The 26,637-nt window shown below is 39.0% G+C and overlaps 1 protein-coding gene across 12 annotated transcripts in view; it reads left to right on the top strand.

Annotated features, from left to right (window-relative positions):
- Prlr (prolactin receptor) overlaps positions 1–25,484 on the top strand; it is a 190,493-nt gene extending 165,009 nt beyond the window's left edge. For 6 of the 12 annotated variants that reach the window (XM_039101746.2, XM_063281310.1, XM_063281311.1 and 3 more), the window contains 6 exons: positions 1,553–1,722; positions 3,195–3,336; positions 3,782–3,881; positions 4,395–4,464; positions 6,229–7,171; positions 24,891–25,484. In XM_039101746.2, the coding sequence (XP_038957674.2) occupies positions 1,553–1,722; positions 3,195–3,336; positions 3,782–3,881; positions 4,395–4,464; positions 6,229–7,171; positions 24,891–24,976 (1,511 nt within the window). In that variant the 3' untranslated portion in view covers positions 24,977–25,484. 12 annotated transcript variants of the gene reach the window in all.
- Positions 25,485–26,637: the final 1,153 nt, after the last annotated feature.

Consider the following 26,637-nt stretch of genomic DNA (forward strand, 5'->3'; position numbering starts at 1 on the left):
TCTCTTCTGGTTTCCCAGGCTTGTCTGCCTCTCTGAAGGTTTAGCTCTCCCTCCCACGGGATTTGGGTGCAGAGAACTGTTTATCCGGTCTGTTTCCTTCAGGGTCCGGCGGTGTCTCTGGCAGGGGTCCTGCCGCTCCCCCACGGAAGCCCAGAGGCCTTATACAGTTTCCTCTTGGGCCAGGGATGTGGGCAGGGGTGAGCAGTGTTGGTGGTCTCTTCCGCTCTGCAGCCTCAGGAGTGCCCACCTGACCAGGCGGTTGGGACTCTCTCTCACCGGGTCTGGGAGCAGAGAGCTGCTGCGGGCCGGGATCCGCGGGTGTGGGACTTCCGGTAAACACAGAACGTGCCCGGTCCTAGAGAAATTCTGCTTCCGTGTGTCCCAAGCTCACCAGGCAGCTTTCTTGCAGCAGAAAATTTGGTCTTACCTGTGGTCCCGAGGCTCAGGTTCGCTCGTGGGGTGCTGCCCAGGGGCTCTCTGCAGCGGCAGCCGCATTCACAAAATCTTAATGAGGTATATGGCTATAGGATGTCTCTCACCCTCTCAAAAGTCACCACCACTCCTGAGAGGAGGATGGCTAAATCCACACCCTGAGTCCACACTTAGAGGTGACAGCATTGGTTCTGTGTAAATAATGTACTGCAAAATTTTGCTTAAATCTTCTGCCTTAATATTTCTTTAGTTTTGATTTTAATTTCTGAATAGTCAGGCATTGTAACCCCCAATGTTTTGATCCCTAATTTGTTGTACAAATGCTTTGGTCTACCAGGGAGTGGGTTGAGGTGTTGAGGTAGCCAGGGCTTGTCTGTACAGCTGGTATGAGACCATTTTAATAAACTGCACATCTTTAGAAAATTAAAGAAAGAAATGTTAAGCATTTGCTAGTGGTAATTCAATAAACATTTGATGAATGAATGAATGAATGAATGAATGAGCCAACAAGATATTTGAGGGTTAATTATGGAAACACTGTCAAAAAGTTCAAGTGCTGTGCACACCTTAACCATTTATTATCTGGCAGAGTGAATGCTGTTCTCCATAAGGAGTAATGCATATTTTGAGTGTAGAACACAGTTAGTTGATAAAGGCAAAAATCTGTAAACATGTTACCTGCAAAATTTTAAATATGAATGGGTGTGCAGCTTTTCTTCAAGGAGATGCTTGCTCCAAACGAAGGAAGATAAACTATTTAAAATCCCTTTCCCAATAGTCACATATAGCAACTTCAACTTGAAACTCCCATCTCCACTGTTATTACACAGTCATTGCCCTCAGGAAAAGAATGTAAACATGTGTGTGAATCTGGTTGGTGTTAAGTAGAAAAGGGAGTCAAGACAAAATCTCAGTTGGTTAGTATTGTTAGCATTCAAACCCTATGTTCAAGAACAAACATGCTTGATTACATATTAAGAGGAAGAACGTAGTTATCATGTCCTCTAGGAGCTCATAATACAGCGGAGAAATTAGTCTGATAGAAAATGCAAGTTATTTTAGAGAACAGAAAAGGAGGTCAAAGCAATGAAGGAAAATAAAATTTCTTTTATATCTACAGTTGAGCCAGAGCCTCCTCGGAACCTGACATTAGAAGTAAAACAGCTAAAAGACAAAAAAACATATCTGTGGGTAAAATGGTCCCCACCCACCATAACTGATGTGAAAACTGGTTGGTTTACAATGGAATATGAAATTCGATTAAAGCCTGAAGAAGCAGAAGAGTGGGAGGTAAGTCAAACAGAAGCTTACTGGAAGAAGCATGTCCTTTCGCAAGGATAAACCTCTCATAACAGAATGGATTATTTCTCTAATTAGTTGCCCACCATGTTGGCATCCCCTTGTAGGCATGGCCCTCCTGGGTATGGAAATTCCTCTCCCTTCTAATGAGATCGAACGCTGTTCATACTCAGAACTCTCAGAAAGACAGCTTGTACTGGACAGGCTCCCAACTTGGCTTCCTAAGGATGCATCAAATCCAGATGCCTCTGGAAGAACATAAACTATACTGAGGAGGCAAGAGAGTTTCAGTTAAATCTGAATATGTCAGTTACATCTGTAATATGTTTTTAAAAAATACTTTGTAATACTTAAGTATAAAAAGATAAGGTCATAACTATAGGCATTATAATATTCTACCCTTAATTATCTTAGCATATGTTTCTGTTAAAAGAGGAACATTTGCAAATGTAGTCAAAATTAGGACCACACAATTTTAAATGTAATTAAACCCCCCAAATAACTTTGTAATTAGTCTATTCTAATTTGCCTTGTCTCAGTTCCTTCAAAATAAAATATTTATTAACTGGTTTGTCCAAACCAAAGTCTACTCCATGCAATGAGGACAGGAGGTCACATCAGGATGTCACACAATCTTCACTTTTTATTAGTCTTTTTTTTTTTTTCGGAGCTGGGGACCGAACCCAGGGCCTTGCGCTTGCTAGGCAAGCGCTCTACCACTGAGCTAAATCCCCAACCCTATTAGTCTTTTGTTTAATCACTTAGCTGCTGTTTCTGCTTCAGTGACTTTTGCAACCAGACTTTAGATTTAAGGACTGAGTTAGATTCAAGTTGAATACCATGTAGCTCAATGTACTGTATAAGTAATTAGCTTGAACTTTATACTATATTCATCGTCATCGTCATCATCATCGTCGTCATCGTCGTCATCATCATCAAAAGGCATAAGCCATTTGACTGGACTCATATAAATAACACTAAGTCCTAGATTAGGGAGGTAGAAATCTGATGTCTTCCTTGTTAAGTATCATTTTATTCATGGACAATTACTTCAACATACAAGAAGACTTGGGTTTCTTCTCTTCGTAGTTTTAGCACCAACAAATGATTCTTTGAGTCAATTACTTCACTAGAATTTGTAAACTAATAATTTTATTCTCTCTCATATGTGTGAGTTAATTTGTCACCAAGTATTCTGTTGGGTTTTTTGAGACACAGGTTTTTCTGTGTTGCCCTGCTTTTCAGGAACTCACTCTGTAGACCATGCTCACCTCAAGCTCACTTTTTAAATTTTGTGAGAGAATTTTTAGAAGAAGACAGAAAGGATAGAATAGAGTGATGCAAACAGGGCTTTGTCTAAATAGCCATATAACCTAAATCCCCAATATTATATGTTTTTTTAAAAAGGTCTTTCCTCATAACAAAATTCAGAAGTGTCTTCTGTTTTCCTTGTCCCTCTTTAGATCCATTTTACAGGTCATCAAACACAGTTTAAAGTTTTTGACCTATATCCAGGGCAAAAGTATCTTGTCCAGACTCGCTGCAAGCCAGACCATGGATACTGGAGTAGATGGAGCCAGGAGAGTTCCGTTGAAATGCCAAATGGTGAGTGTTTGGGCTATAATTCTTACCTGTGTTTATAAATAATATAAACAATAAAACTGCATGTAATAGCTATTAATATAGAAACTATTTTAAGCCTCAGCGAGAAAAAAATAGTTTAAAATGTGATTATCATCTCTTAATCTAACAAAAAGACATTTGAAAGAATTGTATTACTGCCTGAATCACAGTTGTCAAACACCAGGTTTTAGGATAAAGTTGCAGAATAAAGTTATAATGTCTTCCAAGGACTCACTGGTCATTCATTCTGACCTCCCTGTTTGCCTTATGCCTACCAACTATTGATGGATGGCTTTTCAAGTTAAGAGATATAAGTAGAAAGAAAAGAATCTTGAGTTCATGAGTTCCGTGTGTTATGTTGGCTGGCTGTCTGGTTTCTAGTATGATGTTATATGTGACCAAAGCTCTCTGGCTGTTTGTTTTTTAGACTTCACCTTGAAGGACACAACCGTGTGGATCATTGTGGCCATTCTCTCTGCTGTCATCTGTTTGATTATGGTCTGGGCAGTGGCTTTGAAGGGCTATAGGTACTACTCTGTCTCTCAGCCCTTCTCTCAGTCATTGCTATTGGGAATAATGACAAAAAGCACTGATACAAAGAGGATGGAAACCAGCAAACTGCCTAAGCACCTCATTTATCCATTAGTCCCAGTAATTTTGCTCATACAAAAAAAGTAATTTTTTTCAGAGGTTTTTTTTTAAGTATTAAAATGTGCTTATTTAAATCCAGTACTCTTTCCATCAAATAGGGACTTAGAGCTGTAAAATTGTGGAAATCTGACATATGCAGCCAACATTGGGAAAACCAAATAGAATAATCCAGTAGCTTGAAATCATCATCCAAAATTAGCCAGCATAGGGTGTAGTGTGTCTTCACAATTACCTTTAGTATTTGCTATTACTTTCACACAGCTACAGACTTCAACCTCTGAAAGCCCACGCATCAGCTATTTGGGAATTAGAAAGTTAAAGAAAAACTCTTTCAAATATTAACAATGAAAAGATGAGTCATTTATCCACTCTCACAAATTATTTTATAGCATGATGACCTGCATCTTTCCACCAGTTCCTGGGCCAAAAATAAAAGGATTTGATACCCATCTGCTGGAGGTAAGTGCCTGAAGCAGAGGACGCAGTCTGACTCACTGCTTGGTGATAATGAAGTTCACACATGCACACACAATCCCATCAATCCAATCTGGACCTCTTGACCGTCCTTTCCCAGTGGTCCCTCCTCAGCACCATGTATGTTAACAGATGAAAGCATTTGGGATGAATGTGTTAATCATCATATTCTAAATGGTAGAGGGCAAGAAGAGAAACCTAAAAAACATCCAAATTCACGGCGAGCCATGCTGTGTTGCCCAGGGCTGCTCCTGAAGACAGGGATGACCGTTTTGTTCAAATAATGAATTTATAAAGAGAGCAGATATTTTAGCTAACTCGCTACCACTATCTCCCTTACACACGAGTCAAAGCTTCCACTTGAATGTTTCTTACATAAGCCATTGTGACAAAATTTCCCATTGTCCCCATGCTCCAGGTGAGCAGTCAGTAGATCAGTACTCTATGGGCTGGTGTTTTCCTAAGCTCATTAGGCTGATCTGAGACAAGCCTAAAGCATCTGTCTCTAGGTTGAAATGTATAGCTGCAATTTTACCTTAACAGTAATGTATAGAGAAGCTTTTACCTATATTTAAAGGTAAATGCCAGCTGATATTATTACCACGAGTTTAACTTGTCTGCCAAAATCACTTTGATTGCAACTGTTACAGCAAGGACTAGAACTAAGGAGTTTGGACTTCAGGTCCAGTGATCTTACCACCATTCTTCAGTCAGTATTGACCTTTATAAAATCAACAGGAACATCTCAGCCAAGCAAGTCACCCCCTGTCTAACTTGCAATGTAACCTGCTAGCCACAGAGACTTAACGATAAATGGCTATTTAGGGCTATGTTTTTTATAGTCTTTCTCCCATTAACTCTAATGCTCAAAAGAACCCTTGCAGATGACTGCTGCTACTCCCATCATAAGATTGGAGACGCTGTGGTCCAGCGAGGAAAGTAACCTACCAGAAGTCATAGCTACATTATAAGGGATAAAAGTCAAGGCTTAGGCACATGGCCTAAGTTAGAGGAGTGGGAAGGAAAGGCAGGGGTGTGGGGGGATTTGAAGAGGAAAGGGTTGAGGTAAGAGGGAGAGAAGGAATAGAGGGAAATGTGGAATAGTGGATGAAAGAGGAAGAGGAAGGAGATGAAAGAAACAGAGAAGGAGCTAAAAAGGTAGGATCAGAAGAGAAAGGAAAGGAGGGGTGGGAACTAATAAGAGTGTGAGGAGGAAGATGAGTGGCTGAAGCCAGAGACAAGAACTAGCTCACTGTCACCACAGTCCAAAACGTGGTAGAGGAGCCTAGGAGGACAGCCGCCGTAGCCCAGAACTACTCAGCCACTGAGGGTCAGGGTCACATGTCTATGCAAACACTATAACACCAACTGTTTCACGAGACATTTTCATTTTGTAGTTATATGTTTATGATGCATTGTTATATGCCCATTAAGTCCATGACCACTATTAGAATCGCAGGGATAAATTAGGAAAGACATAAAAAGAACTCAAAAGGTTCCTCTGGGTGGCCTGACACTCACATGTCTGCAGCCTAGGGTGGGAGGGATTCTGTGAGTCTGCTCACAGGGGCCTTCTCCTGAGCAGAAGGAGGTGGAAAGCTACCATTCCAAGACTAAGCAAGATACAGCCTGGCTGCTGCCCCGGGAGCAAAGCTCCTTTATTCTGCTCAGTCACCGCTCAGCTGTGACGCTGAGGGTGGCGTGTGATGAAGCTAACAGCCATCTCTCCTTGTATCTGTGTTTCAATAGAAGGGCAAGTCTGAAGAGCTGCTGAGTGCCTTGGGGTGCCAAGACTTTCCCCCTACTTCTGACTGTGAGGACTTGCTGGTGGAGTTCTTAGAAGTTGATGACAATGAGGACGAGCGGCTAATGCCATCCCATTCCAAAGAGTATCCAGGTCAGGGTGTTAAGCCCACACACCTAGATCCCGACAGTGACTCTGGTCACGGAAGCTATGACAGCCATTCTCTTTTATCTGAAAAGTGTGAGGAACCCCAGGCCTACCCCCCTACTTTGCACATCCCTGAGATCACTGAGAAGCCAGAGAATCCTGAAGCAAATATTCCTCCCACCGTGGACCCCCAAAGCACCAACCCCAATTTTCATGTAGATGCACCCAAATCTTCAACATGGCCATTACTGCCTGGCCAACACATGCCCAGATCTCCTTACCACAGTGTTGCTGATGTGTGCAAGCTAGCCGGAAGTCCTGTGAATACACTGGACTCTTTCTTGGACAAAGCAGAGGAAAATGTTCTAAAGTTGTCTAAAGCCCTTGAGACTGGAGAGGAAGAAGTGGCTGAGCAAAAAGGGGCAAAAAGCTTCCCTTCTGACAAACAAAACACACCTTGGCCGCTGCTCCAGGAGAAAAGCCCCACTGTCTATGTTAAACCCCCAGATTATGTGGAGATTCACAAAGTCAACAAAGATGGAGTGCTATCATTATTCCCCAAGCAGAGAGAAAACAACCAGACAGAGAAGCCTGGGGTTCCTGAAACCAGTAAGGAGTATGCCAAGGTGTCTGGCATTACGGATAACAATATCCTCGTATTAGTGCCAGACTCACGAGCCCAGAACACAGCGTTGCTCGAGGAATCAGCCAAGAAGGCTCCACCATCGTTTGAAGCTGACCAATCTGAGAAAGATCTGGCCAGCTTCACTGCAACCTCAAGCAACCGCAGACTCCAACTGGGTAGGCTGGATTACCTGGATCCTACGTGCTTCATGCACTCCTTTCACTGATAGCTAGACTTATGGAACGATTGGCTAAACTGTGATTTCTCTTCAGGTAACACTACAGAGTCATGAAGTAATGTGGTCTGCTAGCAAATGTTACAGGATGTGGGTATAAAAAAGAAAAAAAGAAAAACACTACTTCACTCCTTCTCACGCTTGTGTTCATCGCTTGCCTCTTTTTAACAGCTGATCTCCAAAACAAATCAACTTGTTTCCTGTGATCTTGCTCTTTGCGCGCATATATATATATATATATATATATATATATATATATATATATATATATTGTTCAATGTAATTAAAAGCACATCGCTTATTATTCTTGAGGGATGGTGCCAACAGGTATTAGCCTCTGCAATAGATCTGTCATCTGACAAAAGGTATGATATAGTCAAAATGACTTAGCACAAGAAGATGACAGATGGGTTGAAAATGCCATGAAAACTGCTCTTAAGAACTGAGGGCTAAGCCTTTACACTCCTCTTTCATTTTCATGATGATGGTCCAGATAGTGCACTTTTTTGAAAGAATACATTCCAGGACACCAGCCAAACTGTTTACATCAGTCGCTTTACCTTAAGGACCCATTGCCTGTACGCAAATGGGTTCAAGCCCCTAATGCTTTCTTAAGGTGATTCGAGTATGTTAAGCCTGGGTTATTCTGCTGAAACTTTATTTTATTCTAAGGCTTCTCGAGTGTATAGTTTGGGTAAATAAAATTTTCTTACAAAGAAAGGCCAATGAATTCCACATAGGGAACCATTTCACATGCTCTCCTTGCTTCATTTGAGCAGGGGGTGACTTGTTATAAACCCGAGTATTTTCTTAGTAGAAAAAAAATTTCCCAAAGACTAACTTTAATCTAAAAGGTAATCATTGCAGGACTCTAATAGGAGTGTTGCCTTACTGTACATAAAATTCTACTTTAATACAAACCCGTAAGTTTCGCAATGTATTTTTGAAGACTATTTTTCTATCGCTTAGGTAAAGTAAAGACTATTTTCTAACTTCCCAGTATTGCTGTTTACGTATTCGAGTGAGTAGAGTAATTTCTGCTGCCAAGTTACAATGAGTATTCAAAGTTGTTCAGTGTATGCAGTCCCTGTTAAACTGAAGTGCCAGGCAACCCATTGCCCATTGAGGAATGCAAAGTGGATGAAAACACCAATTGAGTACAATAGAGTAAAGTTTATCTGATTATTTTATCCCCAGGATACTTCAAACAGCAACCATCACTAACTTTGGGTTTTAGAGCTTTCTATAGACCTATTTCTCCCATGAGCTTAGGGCTCTGCCCACGTATGAGTGAATCTCACAAACCACCATGAACAAGGATAGTGGTGGTGGATGAGGGTTTCCAAGACAGAAATCTGACTTTGTTTCATTTACTTTTATCCTGAACACAAAAGGATTTTGAGCAAAATCAAACGTCAGCATCTCCTTGGAATACATCCATTTGTAAGATCTTGGCAGAGGTTGTGCTTACGTCAGGGATGTTAAGATAAAAGTTTTAGGGAAGCAAGCATCTGCCCAGTGATAAGAACAGTTTTAAAGGTCAGGGGATGGTAGAATCGGCAAGGCAAGTCCAAGGGCAGGCTTCCTGAGAAGGTTCAAAGCAAAGCCTTGGATCTCCAACAGCATCTATGACTCACGCTTCCTCCACTTCTCACCTATTGGCAAATCAAGTCTCTCTCCTTTCACCGACTGGATGTGAAGACTGAACTCAGATCTTGTGACGCCCAGCGTCACATGGTGGTAGAAGCAGGACTCAAAGATTCTCCAATGACTGAAAGGAAACCTAGAGCCAATGAACTTCCAGAACTCCAAATGCAAACAGCCAAAGCTTATATTCCTAATACACAAAGTATCTTGTGAATGGCAGAAGCATTTGAGAAAGATTGTCCAGGCTCACGCAATACCCTGAAAGCCTCCATACTGAATGTCTAAGAACCAACTGCATCACAGGGGCACTGCTTGGAAATTGTGTTTGCAGCTTCTTAAGCTTCTTCGAAGACATACAGAATTGGAGTCTGAATTTTACTGCCTTTACTCAGTTCCCAGATAACTCACAGGCATGATCGAGCTGGAGAAGCATTTTTTTTCTATGATCGTTTTCATGACAAATTATTTTTCTCTCTGTTGCAAAGGATGAAGCAAGCCTATTTCACTCAAAATAAACACTGTACGTAAAGAGAAAACAAAAACAAAACTCTTAGTGATTTCAGATTCACATAATGATGTAACTTATATAAAGTCACACAAGACAATGAGATGCAAAATATACATAAACTTCCAAGAGGGTCAGTGAACTTCACTCACCTTGAAAATCACTGACAAAGAAGATAAATTCCTAAGCCAGTGCAGACTAAACCGTCTTTCCCAACATAGTCTATCCTAATAAATCAATGCATTTATTTACAAATCACCACTATAAAATTGATAGTGCATCGCTTGAAATTTCTAAAAATCGGCTTCAGATATATAATTTTGCAAATGTGGAAAACATGGCTGTCTGAAGTTGTTGCATCACAAAAATAAGTTAGCATTCACGGAAGAAAATCAAATCTACATAGTTCTACTCATTTATTGAATTTTTGTGGTCAAATATTTTCAATCTAAAGCTTGGATGAAAGAAGGCATATTAGGGGTCAAGATACCTGGGTTCTAGTCCTGTTTGCCTTGGAAAGACCAACTGCCTATTGTAGCTTTCTCTGTGTTGGACCAATCATTTCTACAGCCTTTTGAAATTCAGTCTCTTTGATTCTATGGCTCAGTGAATAATCAGAACCAATCCCTTGCATCTTAATGACGTTTTCAGGCAATTAGGGAAACACAGAGTCACTTTCATTCATGTGCTCATCCTGCTTCGCTCTTTAAAGTCTCAGCACCCATTTGTCTTCACATACTGAACATGTATTTCACATTATATGGACACGGTGTAAGTCAGACTCTAGGATCATGTGCAAATATGTGTGCTAAGGTAAGATGTAGCACTAAGAAAGACACAGGAAATGAGACATAAGTCTTTAGAAAAAGTACGCTTTATGCATCAAGCCATGCTCATTCCTACATGGAGCCAACAGCCTCAAAGCTCTGTTCTCGTATTTGGTTGTTGCCTGTTTTCCCATCATCTTGTTTAATGAATAACCATTGTCCATGTAGATTAAAGAACCTTTTTTTCTGCATCATTTTTAAAAATGTATAGTTTTCTAAGCAACTATCTAAAAATTTCAAGTTATGAAGTACATGGAAACTGAATATATTCATTGACTTTAGGACACAAATGGCAAAATGTTCTCTGATAAATTTTAACAAGTACATAGAAAGAACTTCACTATGAGCACAATTTACCATCAGCAGTGTCACTGACTTTTAATAGATGATACATTCTCCTAAGTGCCTGAGACCAATCCTGGTGGTCAGTTATAGGTCAATGATTCACTGTAAACCAGTTTGGTGGGAAACAGTCAAGCCCTTGTTGCATGTGTAAAAGTAAAGCTGGGAGACTCTTTACTTGATATAATCCAAGGGAATTGGTGAATCCTCAATTAATGAACAACCAAAGGACCTGAACTCCAGGGGAAAGTTTGTCCTGATGAAAAATTAGCTCTTTTTCTTTTCTCTTTAGCTGCCCATCATTTGTAAAATGACTCAGCCTGCCCTTAGCAACCTCAAGTTAGCATAGACAAGAAAGAAAGAGATTTGTATATGTTTACAAAGTGCCTTTCTTTATTTTTAAAAGGTTTCATTTTGGAAGAAAAATGCGTTGATTGGAAGGCAAATTTTATCTTAAATGGATTTCTTTTAAATAAATGGAGAAATGAACAAAAAAGGGGGATGACAAAATGTTCTAAAGACTAACCAACAAAATGTCAGGGATTTTTTTTTGCATATAGTTATGTTGAATCATCACAGAACTGAATAATATCAATCACTTTACCTGAGTCTGAGCATGATTGGTGATGAACCTGAAGCCTGTAATTCAAGACTTTCCATTCTGAAAAAAAGGTTGATGCATTCTTGAATGATTCACTGAATCGTGTGCCTGGCCCTGAAGAGGCCAATGTGTATACTTCGACGCTCTGCACACAGATGGAAAAGTAGTAATGACCTTGAAATCTCTCCTGTGACTTGCTGTGGATGAAAGTTTCATATATACTTCATCTAACCAGGTTTCTTTTCTGACTTTTTTGGCTCAAGCACAATACTGACTGATGCTAGTAGGAGAGCCTCTGAGCCCTCGGTGTCCAGCTCTGGGTCATATCACTGCTACTAAATAGGATTCTAGACCTTGAATTTTTTCAAATTCTGACCACCGGTTTCCCCTCTTTTAAATAAGTAGGGTGACTCTCTCAAAAAACAAAGTTTCTACAATTTCTTCTAGGTCTGTCTTTAATTCTCATGAGTTAAGTAAAATCTAAGATTGTGGGTGAAAAGCCCAGGGGCCACAGCCAACATGCCCCTAGGCAGTGAATGCCTGAGACTGTGTGAAGAAATGCTTAACAGAAAACTAAGATCCATGGCTCCAAATCAGGTAGATCAGAACTCTTGCAACTCTGCCTCCTCGCTGTTTCTACATTCGTAGAGCCTTTTCAGTCCCTCTTTCCAAGACCTGCTATTCTCCCTAAAGATTAATTCTGTAGAATAGTAAAGTTGTGCCTACAGGAAAGAAATTACCCATAAACAGTGATTTGACTCTGCATAAGATGAATCTGTTAACTCTCCACACAGATACAAACCTAAAATGAGGTCATAAATAATGCTTCAGTTTGATATGAACATGTTAAAGATTCAACTCATTATCTAATAAATCTGGGCTGTCTTGATGAGTAGGTGTTGGCTGTCTTTAAAAGAAAGTTTAAAATATAGAACTATTTGCTTCAGAGTTTATGGTTAAACCAGAAAATCTACTTATAATTAGAGTCCTTTCCTATGAATAATAGCCATTATCTGTGAATCGCATGGGAATTTTCCCTGAGACTTTTATTTTCCAAAAAGGTAACTTTAGATTTGAGCTCTGTGTGTATCAATTTCCAATGGAGGAAAAAGGTAAAAACAGAATGCTCCAAAATGTGGGACATATCAGAACCCCACCAAATGGAGTATCCATTCACTCAAATCTTACTGGAAATGGTAAATTTACATGTAATTGTGAGTTAATTGCAGAGGGGTAAACATAACTCATAAGACCATAGGCTAACAGCAGTTCTTGTAACACCAATTCCTTTGATCTTAAGTTATAAAGCATTGAGACACATACAGTAGAAAGGCAACCATCTAAACAGTCTAGTCAATGAGTAAAGGGACTCACAGATAATCTTACCATGGTGATTAATATTTACCTACTGTTGTTTAAAAAGAGAAGGAAAAATTCTAAAAGTTTTTGTGACTAAAACAGTACTATCAAACATAAACTTTAATAGTTATGGTCAAGTTGTGCCCCCCCGAATACACTCAAAATACAGACTTGATTTTTCTGTGCACATTTTGCAAATTGGGGCGGCAATCTTTTTATCACATTCTCTAAAATGAAAAACAATAAAAAGAAATTTTATGTGAAAATACCTCTGAAAGTCATTTGTTTTACTAAATTCCTGAGAAACAGATTTGGAATTTTTAAAACTACCTCCCTTCTACATCCTAATGACCTTCCTTCAAAGCTGCTTATAGTTAGAAATGAAAGATACCACATGTTATGTTTGGACTGGTGTTTGATGGAATATTTGATATACTTTTCCTGTGACACTCCTAACTCTATTATTTTACCCTATTTTTGCTTTTTGTGATCCAAAACCTATATATGCCATATTGAAATACATAATCCTCTTGTTGTAAAATTTATTATGTAATACAAGTAAAATCATTATTTAATGACTTATGCTCTAACCATATCTAATTTCAATATAATTGTGTCTATGTAAAGTGAAATTAAATATATGTAATCATGTATGTAATCATATATTTCTGTTGAAACTGTGAATGTACTGATTTTCCCTTTAATCTTTGTCTACAAGTGATAGTATATGTCATTGTATAACTGACTTGGGGTACTAATGTGTTTAAAGTACAATCCACCAATTATTGAAATGTCAACCTTTTGGCTTCGCTTCTTGTGATCCCAGAGCGTTCTTTGCACCTTGAGACTTGCTTTTGTGCTTTTGTGCTCTGTCATTAATTTTAAACAATGTAAGAATCTCTTGTATAAACCAAAGTAATCAGATGCAGCCCACTGAGTGATCATGCCTTCTGTAAAGCCATACTGAAGCACAGACTCCGCTGTCGCATAAGGTCCCCTCTTTCCAGAGCTGCCACTACCTCGCTCCTGCTCTTTCCCTACAAATTGCCAAGCTAAGTTTACCCTTAAGTGGAAAATTAGAATTCATCGCTATTGTTACCATTTTTAACCTGATAATAAACCTTCTAATTCATTACTTTGCAGATATATGCTAGGTTTTATGAATAACTATTTTTACATCTTGGTATTTTGTAGACTTTGGCTGATGAGTAAAGTACAGAAAGACTATACAGTAAGTCATCAGATTTAAAAGAAAAAAGTCATAGAGTGCAGGTATTTTTTTCCTATCAGTGAGTCAACTCAAGATGGTTGGCCAAAGCAATTACAACCTGGGTCCCTATATTTGAAGCACCCAATTCAGTGCCTGGCTCTAAGATGTTTATCCCCTTTGCCTCTCTTGGTTCTATTTTTTGTTGCTGTTGTTTGAAATGCAAATGAACAGAATTACATGGATGTAGAGGAAGTGATTTTCTAATTTTTTGCTGCCAGATCTGTAATTATAAATTCGCAATTTAATTTCCCCAAACTCCCAAGAAATAAATATTCTCTTTATTTGATTTTAATCATCAAATACATTATGGTATTGGAAGAGTCGGGTATTTATCAGAAACAACATTGTTTCGAACTTAAAAGACTCATTTTTATGTGTCACTACTGTGATATCAACTGTTTTCTTTTAGCATTAAAGGGTTATATGGTTATATGGTTAAAGGGTCTTATGATTTATCCTCCTACATTTTTTACTCTGCAAATCTTGAGTTATTGCACATTGTACTTCCTAGTTTTCAAGAATCTATTCATTTGTCTCCATCAACTTTGTTGGGACAACATGGACAGTTAAAACTTTGTCAATTATATGAAGATTATGCTAATTTCTCTCACATTTTTACTGCATGCTAAAAATAATGCTTGCCAAATGGAATCTTAGACATCCCAGAATAATATGGTCACTATATTTCTATTTCTGTCATTATTGAAAATACCCAGCTCAGTGCCTGGCTCAATAAATGTTTGTTTCCCTTGCTTGTCCTTCTAATTTTTTTTGAAATGCTGAGATGCAATATATCACACATATGGCTAAAGCAATTTTATTGGAGACTTTTTAACCACTTAATGACCTATATCAAGAAATTGTTCATATAAGTTGAACTAAGCAGATTTTCCCATTTGTGTACACCCATCCCAATGACAAGGCAAAATACCTCTCATTTGTGTCATATGAGAAGTTGATAGAAACAAAGTAAGATGAAATTTGGTTAATGGAGAAGGAGTACAGAAAGCTCATTTAGATGGTGTAAAGGAAGAACTAACCCATCAAGAGGTAAATGGAATCTCTTTGGACAGTATGATTCATTACTATTATTAACATCTTCTCCAACAAAATCCATCAGACTGAGCATGAATAGACAACCTTTGCCTTTTAAGTAATTCTGATCTAGACTCATCCACTGCCCAGGCTGGGTTACAGAACTGTGCAAGGTGTGCTTGGATTGCTTGAAGACCTCTTTTCTGCTCCCATTAATTCTCTAGTGCTGGGTCTTTTTGGAGAATAGGCATATTCTTTATCATGGTGATTATCACTTTCTACAGTTTGGCTTTGATGCCCAGGCTTTGTTATAGATCTGTGCAAGGTGTGCTTGGATTGCTTGAAGACCTCTTTTCTGCTCCCATTAATTCTCTAATGCTGGATCTTTTGGAGAATGGGCATATTCTTTCTCGTGGTGATTCTCAGTTTCTGCATCTTGGCTTTGGGTAAAGCAGCACTGACTTTGCTGTACCTCTATTAGAACTATCTGCCTTTAATTCTAGGGCTCATGTGTAGTGTGGATCACCAAAAATAAGTAACATACAGTTAATGGTGACCTGAGGATATATAGGGTCTGAAATCTGAACTCATTGAGTTCACTATATAGTCTACATACCCATCCCACTATTTAGAAGCTGGAAGATGCAACCTCCATTTTGGTGTGTAGAAACAGGAAATAAGGTCATAAGGTCATAAACATGCCCCCTCTTCTCCAGAGACCTTACAGAGTATGGGAAGAAAATCTCTACTGGATTTGATAGTCCCCTAAAGTGTGCTGGGGAAATCCAACCAATTTCTGGTATTGTGAAAATCAGAATTCTTAACATCCAAAATTATGACTCTTTTATGGTAAGCACCTCCCACACCATACTGCACAACAGCAGCCAACCCTGGGAACATTAAACATTCTTCTCTTTAATGACCAGGTTCATATTAAAGTGTGTTCTTTACAAACTGACTTAAGGCTCCTATTGCTATGAGTTTTATAAAAATACTTTTAAGTCTAGAACATACCCAAAACACTAGTGGGATGTTGGTTATTGAACAGAAGTGGAAGGAAAAAATGGGAATTGTATAAATATATTTAGAAAAAAGTTGTAAATGCCAACAGAACATGTTTAGAGTGGTGGTTACTTCTTATGAAATTGAGAAGGTAACCTTACATGACACTGCTGGTAGTTTTATTTTACATGAATGATATTGCAGTATTGCTGAACTGGTTTTCATAGGTTCCCAATACTTTGGCAGAGTCAACATTTTTACAATGGTAGCAGTGTTTAACAAATTCATTTTAATAAGTTGTTTCCTGTTACATACTTATACCACATATTATTTGAAAAATGGAACTTGAAGCAAGCTATTTCTTTAACAAACTTTATTAGAACTTGTTGATTTGGTTTGGTCTGGTCTGGTCTGGTCTGGTCTGGTCTGGTCTGGTCTGGTCTGGTCTGGTTTGGTTTGGTTTGGTTTGGTGGAAGGGGAAAATGGCATTCCAAAGCCCTCTGGAACTAAAATATTGAGGCACATGCTAAAACATTTTATCCTGGGCCACTCGTCCATGGCATGGTTTTCTAAAGACAAAAATTGCACTCAGCTTTCAACACCTTCTCCTATTTTCCTTCTAATTCTAAATCAAATCTGACTCGTGCTTCCAAACAGACTGAGCTTGATGTCTCCTTCTGTAGCCCTTGTGTTCCTTGTCTTTATTCATTTGCCAAATTCAAGTCTTGAAAATGCAAACATGACTGGAAGCACCCAGAAGTTTCTTGGATCTTCTCCTGGGAACAACCAAAAACAATCAATAGGAAAATTTCCAAATTCAAGTTGCAATCAGATTGTGAAACCATGAAATCTTAGTGGCAGAACTGACCTTTTCTTGTGTGAACTTCATCCAATCTAGAATTACCCTACATCCTTAAAATTTCACTTATAATTTGATTATATTTTTATTGAATAAAGAATTTTGTAAGTGCCTGGAAATTACATAGAAAATGTAGCAAATTTCTATTCATGAACATCAAATTTTTCTCAATATTAGCATTTCCCCTTACATGTTTCATATCTTTTTTATACCAATGAACATCACAGAAGCTAGCATACATATTCTTCAAAATTAAATTGTTTATTTCCTCATTCAACGTCACCCACAATGTTGAAGTTGTATATGCTGCCTGTCTTTGAAAAAAATCCATATTTACCTCATATCCACATTTCAGTAAGTGATATGTGTCATCATTCAAATTCTATGGATTTTTATATTTATGAGGCTCAACCTCTTGCTACTTGAGGTGGCTGTAGGCATATATCACTATGTACTTGGATTTTGTTTTGTTTATCATTTGTCATTTTGAGATATAAGTAGCTTCCATTTATTGGTTCTATCTGCTGGATGTAATTGTTAAGAGTTTGGAGAGTTTCTCCATAATATAAATATGTAGGGTAATATAAAAAGCATATTTTGCACTCCCTAGATAACTGACAAATTGTTGTCTCCAGGGTATTTGCACCAATAAACCTGTCACATCCATGCAGGGGCCTCCATTCCTTCCCACGTTTATAATCACCTAGTATTGTCAGATGTTCACTTTTTTGACAATCTGATGACTGTAAAATAAAATATTATTATTATTTTAATGTCCTTTTCACTGATCAGTCCATGTCATATCTGAACAACTCATTCATTATTGCTTATGTTCTATGTTTCTTTTACCATATCCTGAATTTTGGCCGACCATAATTTGTACTTCTCTCTATTCCTGCCCTGGCTCTGTGATATTATTCCTATTTCTCAGACAAAATCTGAATATATGGCGAACAATTCCCGCATCGCTATACCCCTTCCACCAAATCTTCTATTCATTCAGTTATTCCTCTCGTAAACTTGAGACGATATCTCCTAAACCACTCTGCTGGAAACTAGAGTGTTACGAGCTAAAGTCGTGCATGAATTCCAAGAGAAGCTGCAAGTTTAGAGCAGGCTCCTTGCTTGTGAGCGTGGTCCACTGCTTTGCTTGCATTGGGAAAGCTTTCTATTCCTCGTGAGCATTTGTGCTTCCTGTATGAAGCTCATTTCTAGGCAGCTGCTATGCTTTGTTGCTATTGACATTGGCACCTTTTGAAAAACAAACAAAAAAATCCTATTCTAAGCAGTAACTGCTGGCTAAAAGCATTCATTCTTTAAAAACAAATATTTATTATAAATAAATTTATTTATTATTTAATAATATATATTAAATAAATGTATTTATAATAATATAATTTATTATTATAAATCACATGTACTTCAATTTTACTGAACTCTATATGTTCTTATAATTTGTAGGTTTTCTTGAATTTTCTATTTTTTCCAATTATGTTCTTAAAAAACAACTTTACTTTTACCCTCCAGTCCTCATACTTCTTATTTCTCTTCACAATCTGTTCATTAGAATAGTGTGTCCAATATCACTATATTGGTGAGAGAACACATATATAAAAGCCCTTTTTCCCAGTTTCCAACTTTTCAAAGGAAGGTGCCTAAAAGTTTGCCGTTAGGTGGCATTACATAGGCTAGCATTTATATATACCCTTGGTTACATTAATGATACCTCTTTGATAATTCATATTAACACGTGACTTTTTCTCCATTAATTAAGGAATAAGTTATTGCAGTAAAACTGTTCAGAGAAATACTTTTGGGCTAATTTACAATTGTATTCTTGAGTAAACATCACTGTTCATGGTGTACTTTGGCAGTTTTTTTTTTATTAACTTGAGTATTTCTTATATACATTTCGAGTGTTATTCCCTTTCCCGGTATCCGGGCAAACATCCCCCTCCCCCCTCCCCTTCCTTATGGGTGTTCCCCTCCCAACCCTCCCCCCATTGCCACCCTCCCCCCACCAGTCTAGTTCACTGGGGGTTCAGTCTTAGCAGGACCCAGGGCTTCCCCTTCCACTGGTGCTCTTACTAGGATATTCATTGCTACCTATGGGGTCAGAGTCCAGGGTCAGTCCATGTATAGTCTTTAGGTAGTGGCTTAGTCCCTGGAAGCTCTTGTTGCTTGGCATTGTTGTACATATGGGGTCTCGAGCCCCTTCAAGCTCTTCCAGTTCTTTCTCTGATTCCTTCAATGGGGGTCCTATTCTCAGTTCAGTGGTTTGCTGCTGGCATTCGCCTCTGTGTTTGCTGTATTCTGGCTGTGTCTCTCAGGAGCAATCTACATCCGGCTCCTGTCAGTCTGCACTTCTTTGCTTCATCCATCTTGTCTTAGATCTAATTTTCTTTTTAAAATTAAAGATTTTGCACTTATGAGATTGATCATTTTGCTCCTTAAGATAAAGAATTTTCTGAAGTGATCACAGATAAATTAAGAGCATGGTTTAAAGAATTCTTCTTCTTGAGGTTCATTAATTTTTGCTTTAATATCTGTAAGTTATATTATTAGGTGCATATTGCCTTAAATTTTCAGCCCTTATAGTGTAGTAGTTCAAACCTTCCTAATGCTGTGACCCTTTAATACAGTTCTTCATGGTGTGGTGACCCCAACCATAAAATTATTTCATTGATACTTCAGCAGTGGTTTTGTTATGGCTATGAAGTACAACATAAATACCTGATATGCAGGATATCTGATATGCAACAGATTTTTGGGTCATAATCCATAGGTTGAAAACCACTGCATTGTTAATTTTGATCCTTTCAATCTCCAATGGTTCCCTTGGTTAACTATAACACATATTTTTTTTTCTTTTTTTTTTCTTTTATTTTTATTAACTTGAGTATTTCTTATTTACATTTCGAGTGTTATTCCCTTTCCCGGTTTCCGGGCCAACATCCCCCTAACCCCTCCCCCTCCCCTACTTTATGGGTGTTCCCCTCCCCATCCTCCCCCCATTGCCGCCCTCCCCCCAACAATCACATTCACTGGGGGTTCAGTCTTAGCAGTACCCAGGGCTTCCCCTTACACTGAACACCTATTTTTTTATGATACTAACATTGTTACTTTCTTTTGGGTAGTGAGTTTCTCCCCCCTGTTTCTGTTGTTTATCTTATGAATGCATAGTTAGATTTCTGTTTACCACTTCCAATTGAGGTTGGGTTTGGTTTAGTTGGTTGGTTGGTTGGTTGGTTGGTTGGTTTTTCATTTTAAGTTTTTTGTTGTTATTCAGTGTTTGTTGTTGTTGTTGTTGTCATCGTCATTGTCATCCTCCTCCTCCTCCTCTTCCTCCTCCTTCTTGTTCTTTTTGTGTCCTGTCCTTTAGGAGATCAATTTTTTCCTCCTTTAATGTATTTCTCCTTCCTTTTCTCTTTTAAATCCTAAATTATATGGATGGGACCAATTCTGTAATAATCATTATAGGAACAGAGAGTAAGTGAAGATTCTATCAGAGATTTCACTGAATGTGAGGGCTTTAAGTTTAGGGACAGCCCCTACCCCTGCCACACAGGAACAAAAGAGTGAGTGACCACGTTCTTAGAAATCTCATTCTGCTGCGATTGGAAGAAATAATTATGCCTTGATTGGCAGGTTCACAACAAAGAGTAACTCAAAAGTTATGCCTATTAACAGAAAGGCCAATCCTCAGAAAGTTCCCTGCCATACAGCTGATCAAAGGAGAAATTTTAATGCGTCCTTGTGAGTCCAAAACCACCTTCAGTGAAATTACCTATCAGTCATTCTACCACACCCACCTCTGAATAACACTTTAGCAAGCAGTTTGTAGCTTCTCTCTCATATAGGGATGTAGATGAAAAAGCAGAAGCCGGGACCAGAAGAACTGGGAAGAAAGAGAGAGTATGGATGGCCAAATATGCACAAAGCATAGTGTGATATGGATGTCAGAATGGAGCCCGTTGTTTTGCATACCAAGTAGAACTAGTAATAAAAAGGAAGTTTATGAATGAGCATTGTGTGTCAGACACTGTGCTAGGCAGAGTAAGCAAGATGCATGCACCTGTGTGCTCTTGGGTACTGGAGTTCAATAGGAAAACCATGTACTCTCTTTGTCCCAGGCCTCTGCAGAGTGACTTTTTTAAGAAGCAGCAAGACTCAATCATTATGATAGGACTTACCCAATGTCTTTGCACTTAGTGTTACTTTTCAAGAAATCAATATTGTGTGAAACTAGGGGTTAGTGCTGCCAAGGCACACCTCCACTTAGGGACTCCTCCTCACAAGTTTTAATCATAGTCTAGTCATCCTGCACAAACCATTCTTCATGGCCCATCAGTGCAGAAACAGAAGGCATATACAGTTTTATATGACTTTCGTTTTACTAAAACTTTCCCAAAACAGTATTCTCCTGCCATTCTCATTCCACAGGCCCTGGGACCTGGAGCTGTAAAGGATTATTTAGGGAATACTGACATTTACCCTGAGTAACTTTTGCTGGGCCTTGCTCTGATATTTACACTCGGAACTTAACCAGTTGACAAGTGGTAGACCCGCGGGACAATCTTCCTGTACACTCACTGATGATCTTTGCCCTGCTTTTACTTTCAAGAAGAAATTCTCAAATTTCCCAACCTGATAAAACAGACTCTGCAGCCTCGGAGTTCACTACCTTGGAAACAGCTTCAGGTGGCAGTGAAACACAGACTGCTACGCCCACCCCACCCCCCTTACAAGTTGCCTTGCTAGAGAAGTTCTTCTCTGATCTGGGTGTATTGCCAAGGAAGTATACCTACCTCATCCGCTCCGGACGAGGAAGAGGAGAGCAATTTAAAACAGCTGTCTCTTATATCTCTCATAACTCAGAGGCAGCTCTGTTTAGCTGGCGTTCTAGAATAAACCTTGGGCAAGCTTTGGACTTGATATTCCAGGAACTAACTCTTCGGGTGAAGGAGAAGTCTTTCTAGATGGAGTCTCTCTCATCGTCCTCCCAGTTTTCAGAGTCAATGGATATTATTTAATTCTAGGGAAGTCAAATGAGAAATATCTTGAAAAATGGCTTTATAAAATATTAGCTAGACCATAGTTTGATTGTGTCTTCTCGGCATGCCTTGAAAGCGCACACACTCGTTGACCTAGGAACCTTTCTTCAAAGATTTGTTCAAAATATTAAGTACACACAATTTCTGTGTCCACAAGCAGTAGAGAAAGACATATTAAAGAAAACATGTCTCCAGCACAGGTTGTCACTCTGATCCCTGAAGTCATAAGCTGGGCAAACTGGAACTGATCGTGTGCCTTGAACCCAGCAGGGAAGTAAAAGTCTGAAAGTGAATTGTCATTCTGAAACTTAGATAAATCTTAACGGTACAACCAAGACCTTTACCGGAGCAGAAGCCACTGGTCCATAACTAGCAGGAACATTGAGAAAGTGCTGACAGACTACTGGAGGCTGGGTAAGGACCAACATTAAAGGAGAAAGTCTCTGTCAGCCACCACTAGGATGATTCCTAAACGTTCATGTGTCTTGTCTGAAAGAACATCCCTGGATCTCCAGGGTTAAGATCGCCATATTTGCTGTGACTTTTAAAAAAATGCAGAAATATAGAGTCTTCAGTTTAGCAGGGATCTGTTGAGTTGTCAAAGCCTTAGTGTGTGTGTGTGTGTGTGTGTGTGTGTGTGTGTGTTTTATAATTAGAAATTATGCATTCTCCAGCCTTCCCTATTCTTCTGTATCAGTTAAGGAAGAAAACAACAACAACAACAACAACAACAACAACAACAACAAAGAATAGGTAACAAGAACAAAAAAAATGATCTTCGAATAATAGACTGAAGCTGGAAAAGGGAACAGGCAGGAGTGTCTTGTTGTTGTTGTTGTTGTTGTTGTTGTTGTTGTTGTTGTTTCTTAAGTTATTCTATCAGAAAAGTAACTGTGAAGTCAGCCCAGAGCCATGCAGCTACTGAAAGGCAGAAGTACGATCATAAGAGTCTAGGACTACCATGCGCACCTACACCTTTAGAGTCCAAAGAGCTGCCAGGCTGTAGACTTGGCTCAATGAGTGGCAATTGTCTAATGACCTGAATTTGATGCCCTGAAGGGAAGAACGCTGACTCCTGAGAGTTGACCTCTGGCCTCCTCATGAGTAATCTACATGTGCCCACCAAGCCTCTCACACTCACACTAAGATAGTAAATAATTTTTTAAAAGACCTGCTAACTCAGATTCTTGTCAAAGGAAGATTCTGAGGGCAAGTCAATGGCAGCAGAGATCACGGATGCAAAGATATTAATTATCACTGGGAGGTTGAGGCAAAGGGATCATGAATTAAAGGCCAGAGTGCATAGTGGTAACACTTTCAAAGTCAAATCAAAACAAAACACGCTAAAGAAAATTTAATGTTGTAGTTCTCAAACTGCAGTAAACATCCCATAGAGCCCCATTTCTAACTAGGCCACCACAAAATCTCACACTAAACGTTTCTTTGCCTCAGATTCTAGCACCCATCCTGCAAGCTTTCATGAAAAAAGTCTCAAAGGATGCTAAAATGCTAAGATGAAAACTAATATCCAAGGAGACAAAACAAATATAAGTACCAGACTCTGATATTATGTAACTATCAACCGGGCTTAATATGCTAAGGACTCTCATATATATATTTAAAGTAGATTTTGTTAAAGATGAGTGGGTATAGATTCTCCTGCATTTTTTTTTTGCACTTTCTATTGATTGGTGAGATCTTTTCTATACTTTTACTTTTAAGCTTTTTTTTTCTTTGACAATTAAGTACACATCTACCGAGTAGCAGACAATTTAATCATTTTTGCTATATTATTTGGAGAGGAATTGTTTTGGTTATTTAAAAAAAAACAAATACACTAGCCTGGATCTTTTAATTGCAAACTTGATGCCATTAACATCAGTGTTACCACTAGAAGATGAATACTAATTCCTGCCATTTGTTGATTGTTTAGTGATATTTGACTCCTTCCTCTCTTCATTATCTACTCTTCTAATGAGATTCAGTCTTTCTTATATTCTCATGGCTGTGAAAGATTTTGAGAACCACAAATAAAAATGAACAGAAAAAGAAAGAACCACCATGCTGAGTTATAGTTAAAGCACTAAACACACAAGCTGAGGAAAGACTATGGAAGGCCGCAAGAGAAAGCAGTGTTACATATAAACCCATGCATCTAGGGTTCTCGGAGCCTCTCCTACCTAGATGCCCATGTCCTTCCCAATATTTGAGGAACTCTTTTCTATCATTTTATTTATGTTTTCTGCTTCTTTAGTTAGTACCTGCTTGTCTCTTCTCCTTCTTCTCTCTCTATGACCCACACATTTGGACTTTGAATGGTGGCCTGGAACTCTTACAGTCTCTATTTTTGCTTTCTTAATTTTCTTTATCATTATTTGAATGTTCATATTTGTCTGTCTTCAAGCTCTGGTATTCTATTCTCCAGTTGACCCACTCCCCTGGTGAAGATTCAACTAAGTTTTTATTTACTTTATGAATCTTTTCACTGCTGAAATTTCGATTTGTCCTTCCTACTTTTTAGCTCCTCGTTGAATTCTTCCATGTGTATGCTCGCCCTCCTCGTTTTGCTTGGCAGTTTATGCCTATTTAATAACTCATCTGGGTGCTGATTTCTGTCTCCTTTGGATTTGTTGATGATTCTCATCATTCTTTTCCGTTTGGGACTTTGCTAGCCTTAAAATCAGTTACTGTGGAATTTTTTTCCTCTTTCAAGGAGTCATGCTGCCTTGTTTTTTGTTTTGTTTTGTTACTTTAATCTCTTGTGTTTCTGCATTGGCATTTGTAGATCTGGGTGTGGTTTGTGGGCAGAACCAGCTGCAGTTACTCTCAGATATAGTTTCTCAGACACAAGGCTGAGGTGAACCACAAGTCATTGGCCAGTTATTCCTAGATTTCAATTGTCTCCTCTTGGGACATGAAAGCCACACAGATGTGATAACCAGTGCCTACAGAACACTTCCATATCCTGCCCTTTGAGTCTCTGACTTTCAGCTAACTACATTCCCATAGACAATCACTTATTACCCTTTGTGGAGCCCTGATGGTTAGCATCATTGATTAGTGGACTCCAATGAGAAACAGTCTACCCACTGACTCCTACTGACTTCCCACCGAAAGGAGCCCCCCATGGTTCTGACTCAGTCTCTCTCCTATAATTAGACTGGTTCTCCAAGCAAATACAAGGTGGATCTGTACCTGGCCCTTCCTGGAGGATTCCAGAAACTGGACAATGCAGGGGAACTTGACTACTGAAGCTGCAGACTCAAATAGGAGCCTCTCAAAATGGGTTCTACCACCATCGCAACAAATGCTGAGAACAAGACAGAAATTTCCCAGTGCCAATAATCTAGTATCCAGGACGCCTGCCTGGTTAGACTTTAAATTTGCTCAATGACAAACGAGATCAGTGTTAATTGTGTTTCTTGAGCAGCTCTCGTTTGTTTTTCTCTTTTGTCAGCCTCAGCCATCTGCCATCTTGATCCCTCAGTCTCACGTGGTGATATCTATCTTTCTGTGTGTGTGTGTATCTCTGTGTGTCTCTCTGTGTCATCTCTCTGTCTCTATGTGTCTCTGTTCCTCTGTGTCTTCCTTTGTCCTTTGTGTTCTCTCTCTCTCTCTCTCTCTCTCTCTCTCTCTCTCTCTCTCTCTCTCTCCAACTTGCTTCATGCTTTTCTGGGCTTGAGTGTGCTTAAGAAAACACATTTTACGATCATCAGAATAACCCCCCCTTTAAATAAAAAACTGTCATAATCACTTTTGCACAAATTATTCAAAATGTACTATTTTGCTCCCCACTCTGGAAAGCTTCTCATATCAGGTGCTTCACCAAAAGCTCAAATCTTAACAAACCCCCAAAAATCCCAATTGTGAAGACTGTAGCTTCTAGTATGTCAAAGGTAAAACTAATAATGCAGATGAGGATCATAAGCTTGACTTTGTGAAAGTTAAGACCTGATGCCTCCACAGGCCAACAGCATGGCGAGCGCTCTGCTGAAGAGAAAGGCGCATGTCCACTGCCCTCACTGACGTATCATGCTGAAGCACTTGATCATCATCACCTCACATAGGTGCTCCCTACAGCCCAGGAAGCATAATGGGCTGGGGGCTGGGATCCCTGCAAGAGATCACAATTTATATTGAATTTACAGCAATTCAGTCCTTAACTTGTACCATTTCTTCCTTGAGGCATTTTGGGGTAAAAAGCAATTACAAGCATATTATTGAAAGACATACCAGAGCCAATGCCTTTTTTGTTAGGAGCAGTTGGACATGAGAAATGGAGCCTGAGGAAAAAGTGTGGAGGCAGATGGGAGAGGATAGGGAGAGATATATGAGACAGTTTTCACAAATGGTAGCCTGCCTCTTCAACTTGGTAAGAAACTCTGGCAAAGACTCTCATGATAAGATACCCTTCAAAGCTGGAAATATGTCGTGGATTAAGAATGTTTGCTGTTCTTCCAGAGAACCAGAGTTCAATGGCCAGCACCTATACAGGGCAGTTTACAATTGTCTAAAATTCCAGCTTCAAATGATCCAGCACCCTCTTCTGACTTCTATGGGCATCTGCACATACTTGGTACTCTCTCACACATATATACACGAATAAAAGTCATCAACTTTTTAAAAATAAAAATAAAGATACCCTTCAAAATAGTAAACTATCTTAATCGTGGGGCTGTAGGATGATATAACTAACAAACAAAATCCTGAGGAAAGCTCAAGACGGGATCAATAGTGTCTAGTTCAAACCAATGCTGAGAAAACATTTGGGGAAGAGAAAATATTCTTTTTTTTTTTCGGAGCTGGGGACTGAACCCAGGGCCTTGCGCTTGCTAGGCAAGCGCTCTACCACTGAGCTAAATCTCCAACCCCAAGAGAAAACATTCTAATCCTGCAAATGACAGGA

Source organism: Rattus norvegicus, chromosome 2 (genome assembly GCF_036323735.1).
Source record: "Rattus norvegicus strain BN/NHsdMcwi chromosome 2, GRCr8, whole genome shotgun sequence".
Classification (NCBI taxonomy): domain Eukaryota; kingdom Metazoa; phylum Chordata; class Mammalia; order Rodentia; family Muridae; genus Rattus; species Rattus norvegicus.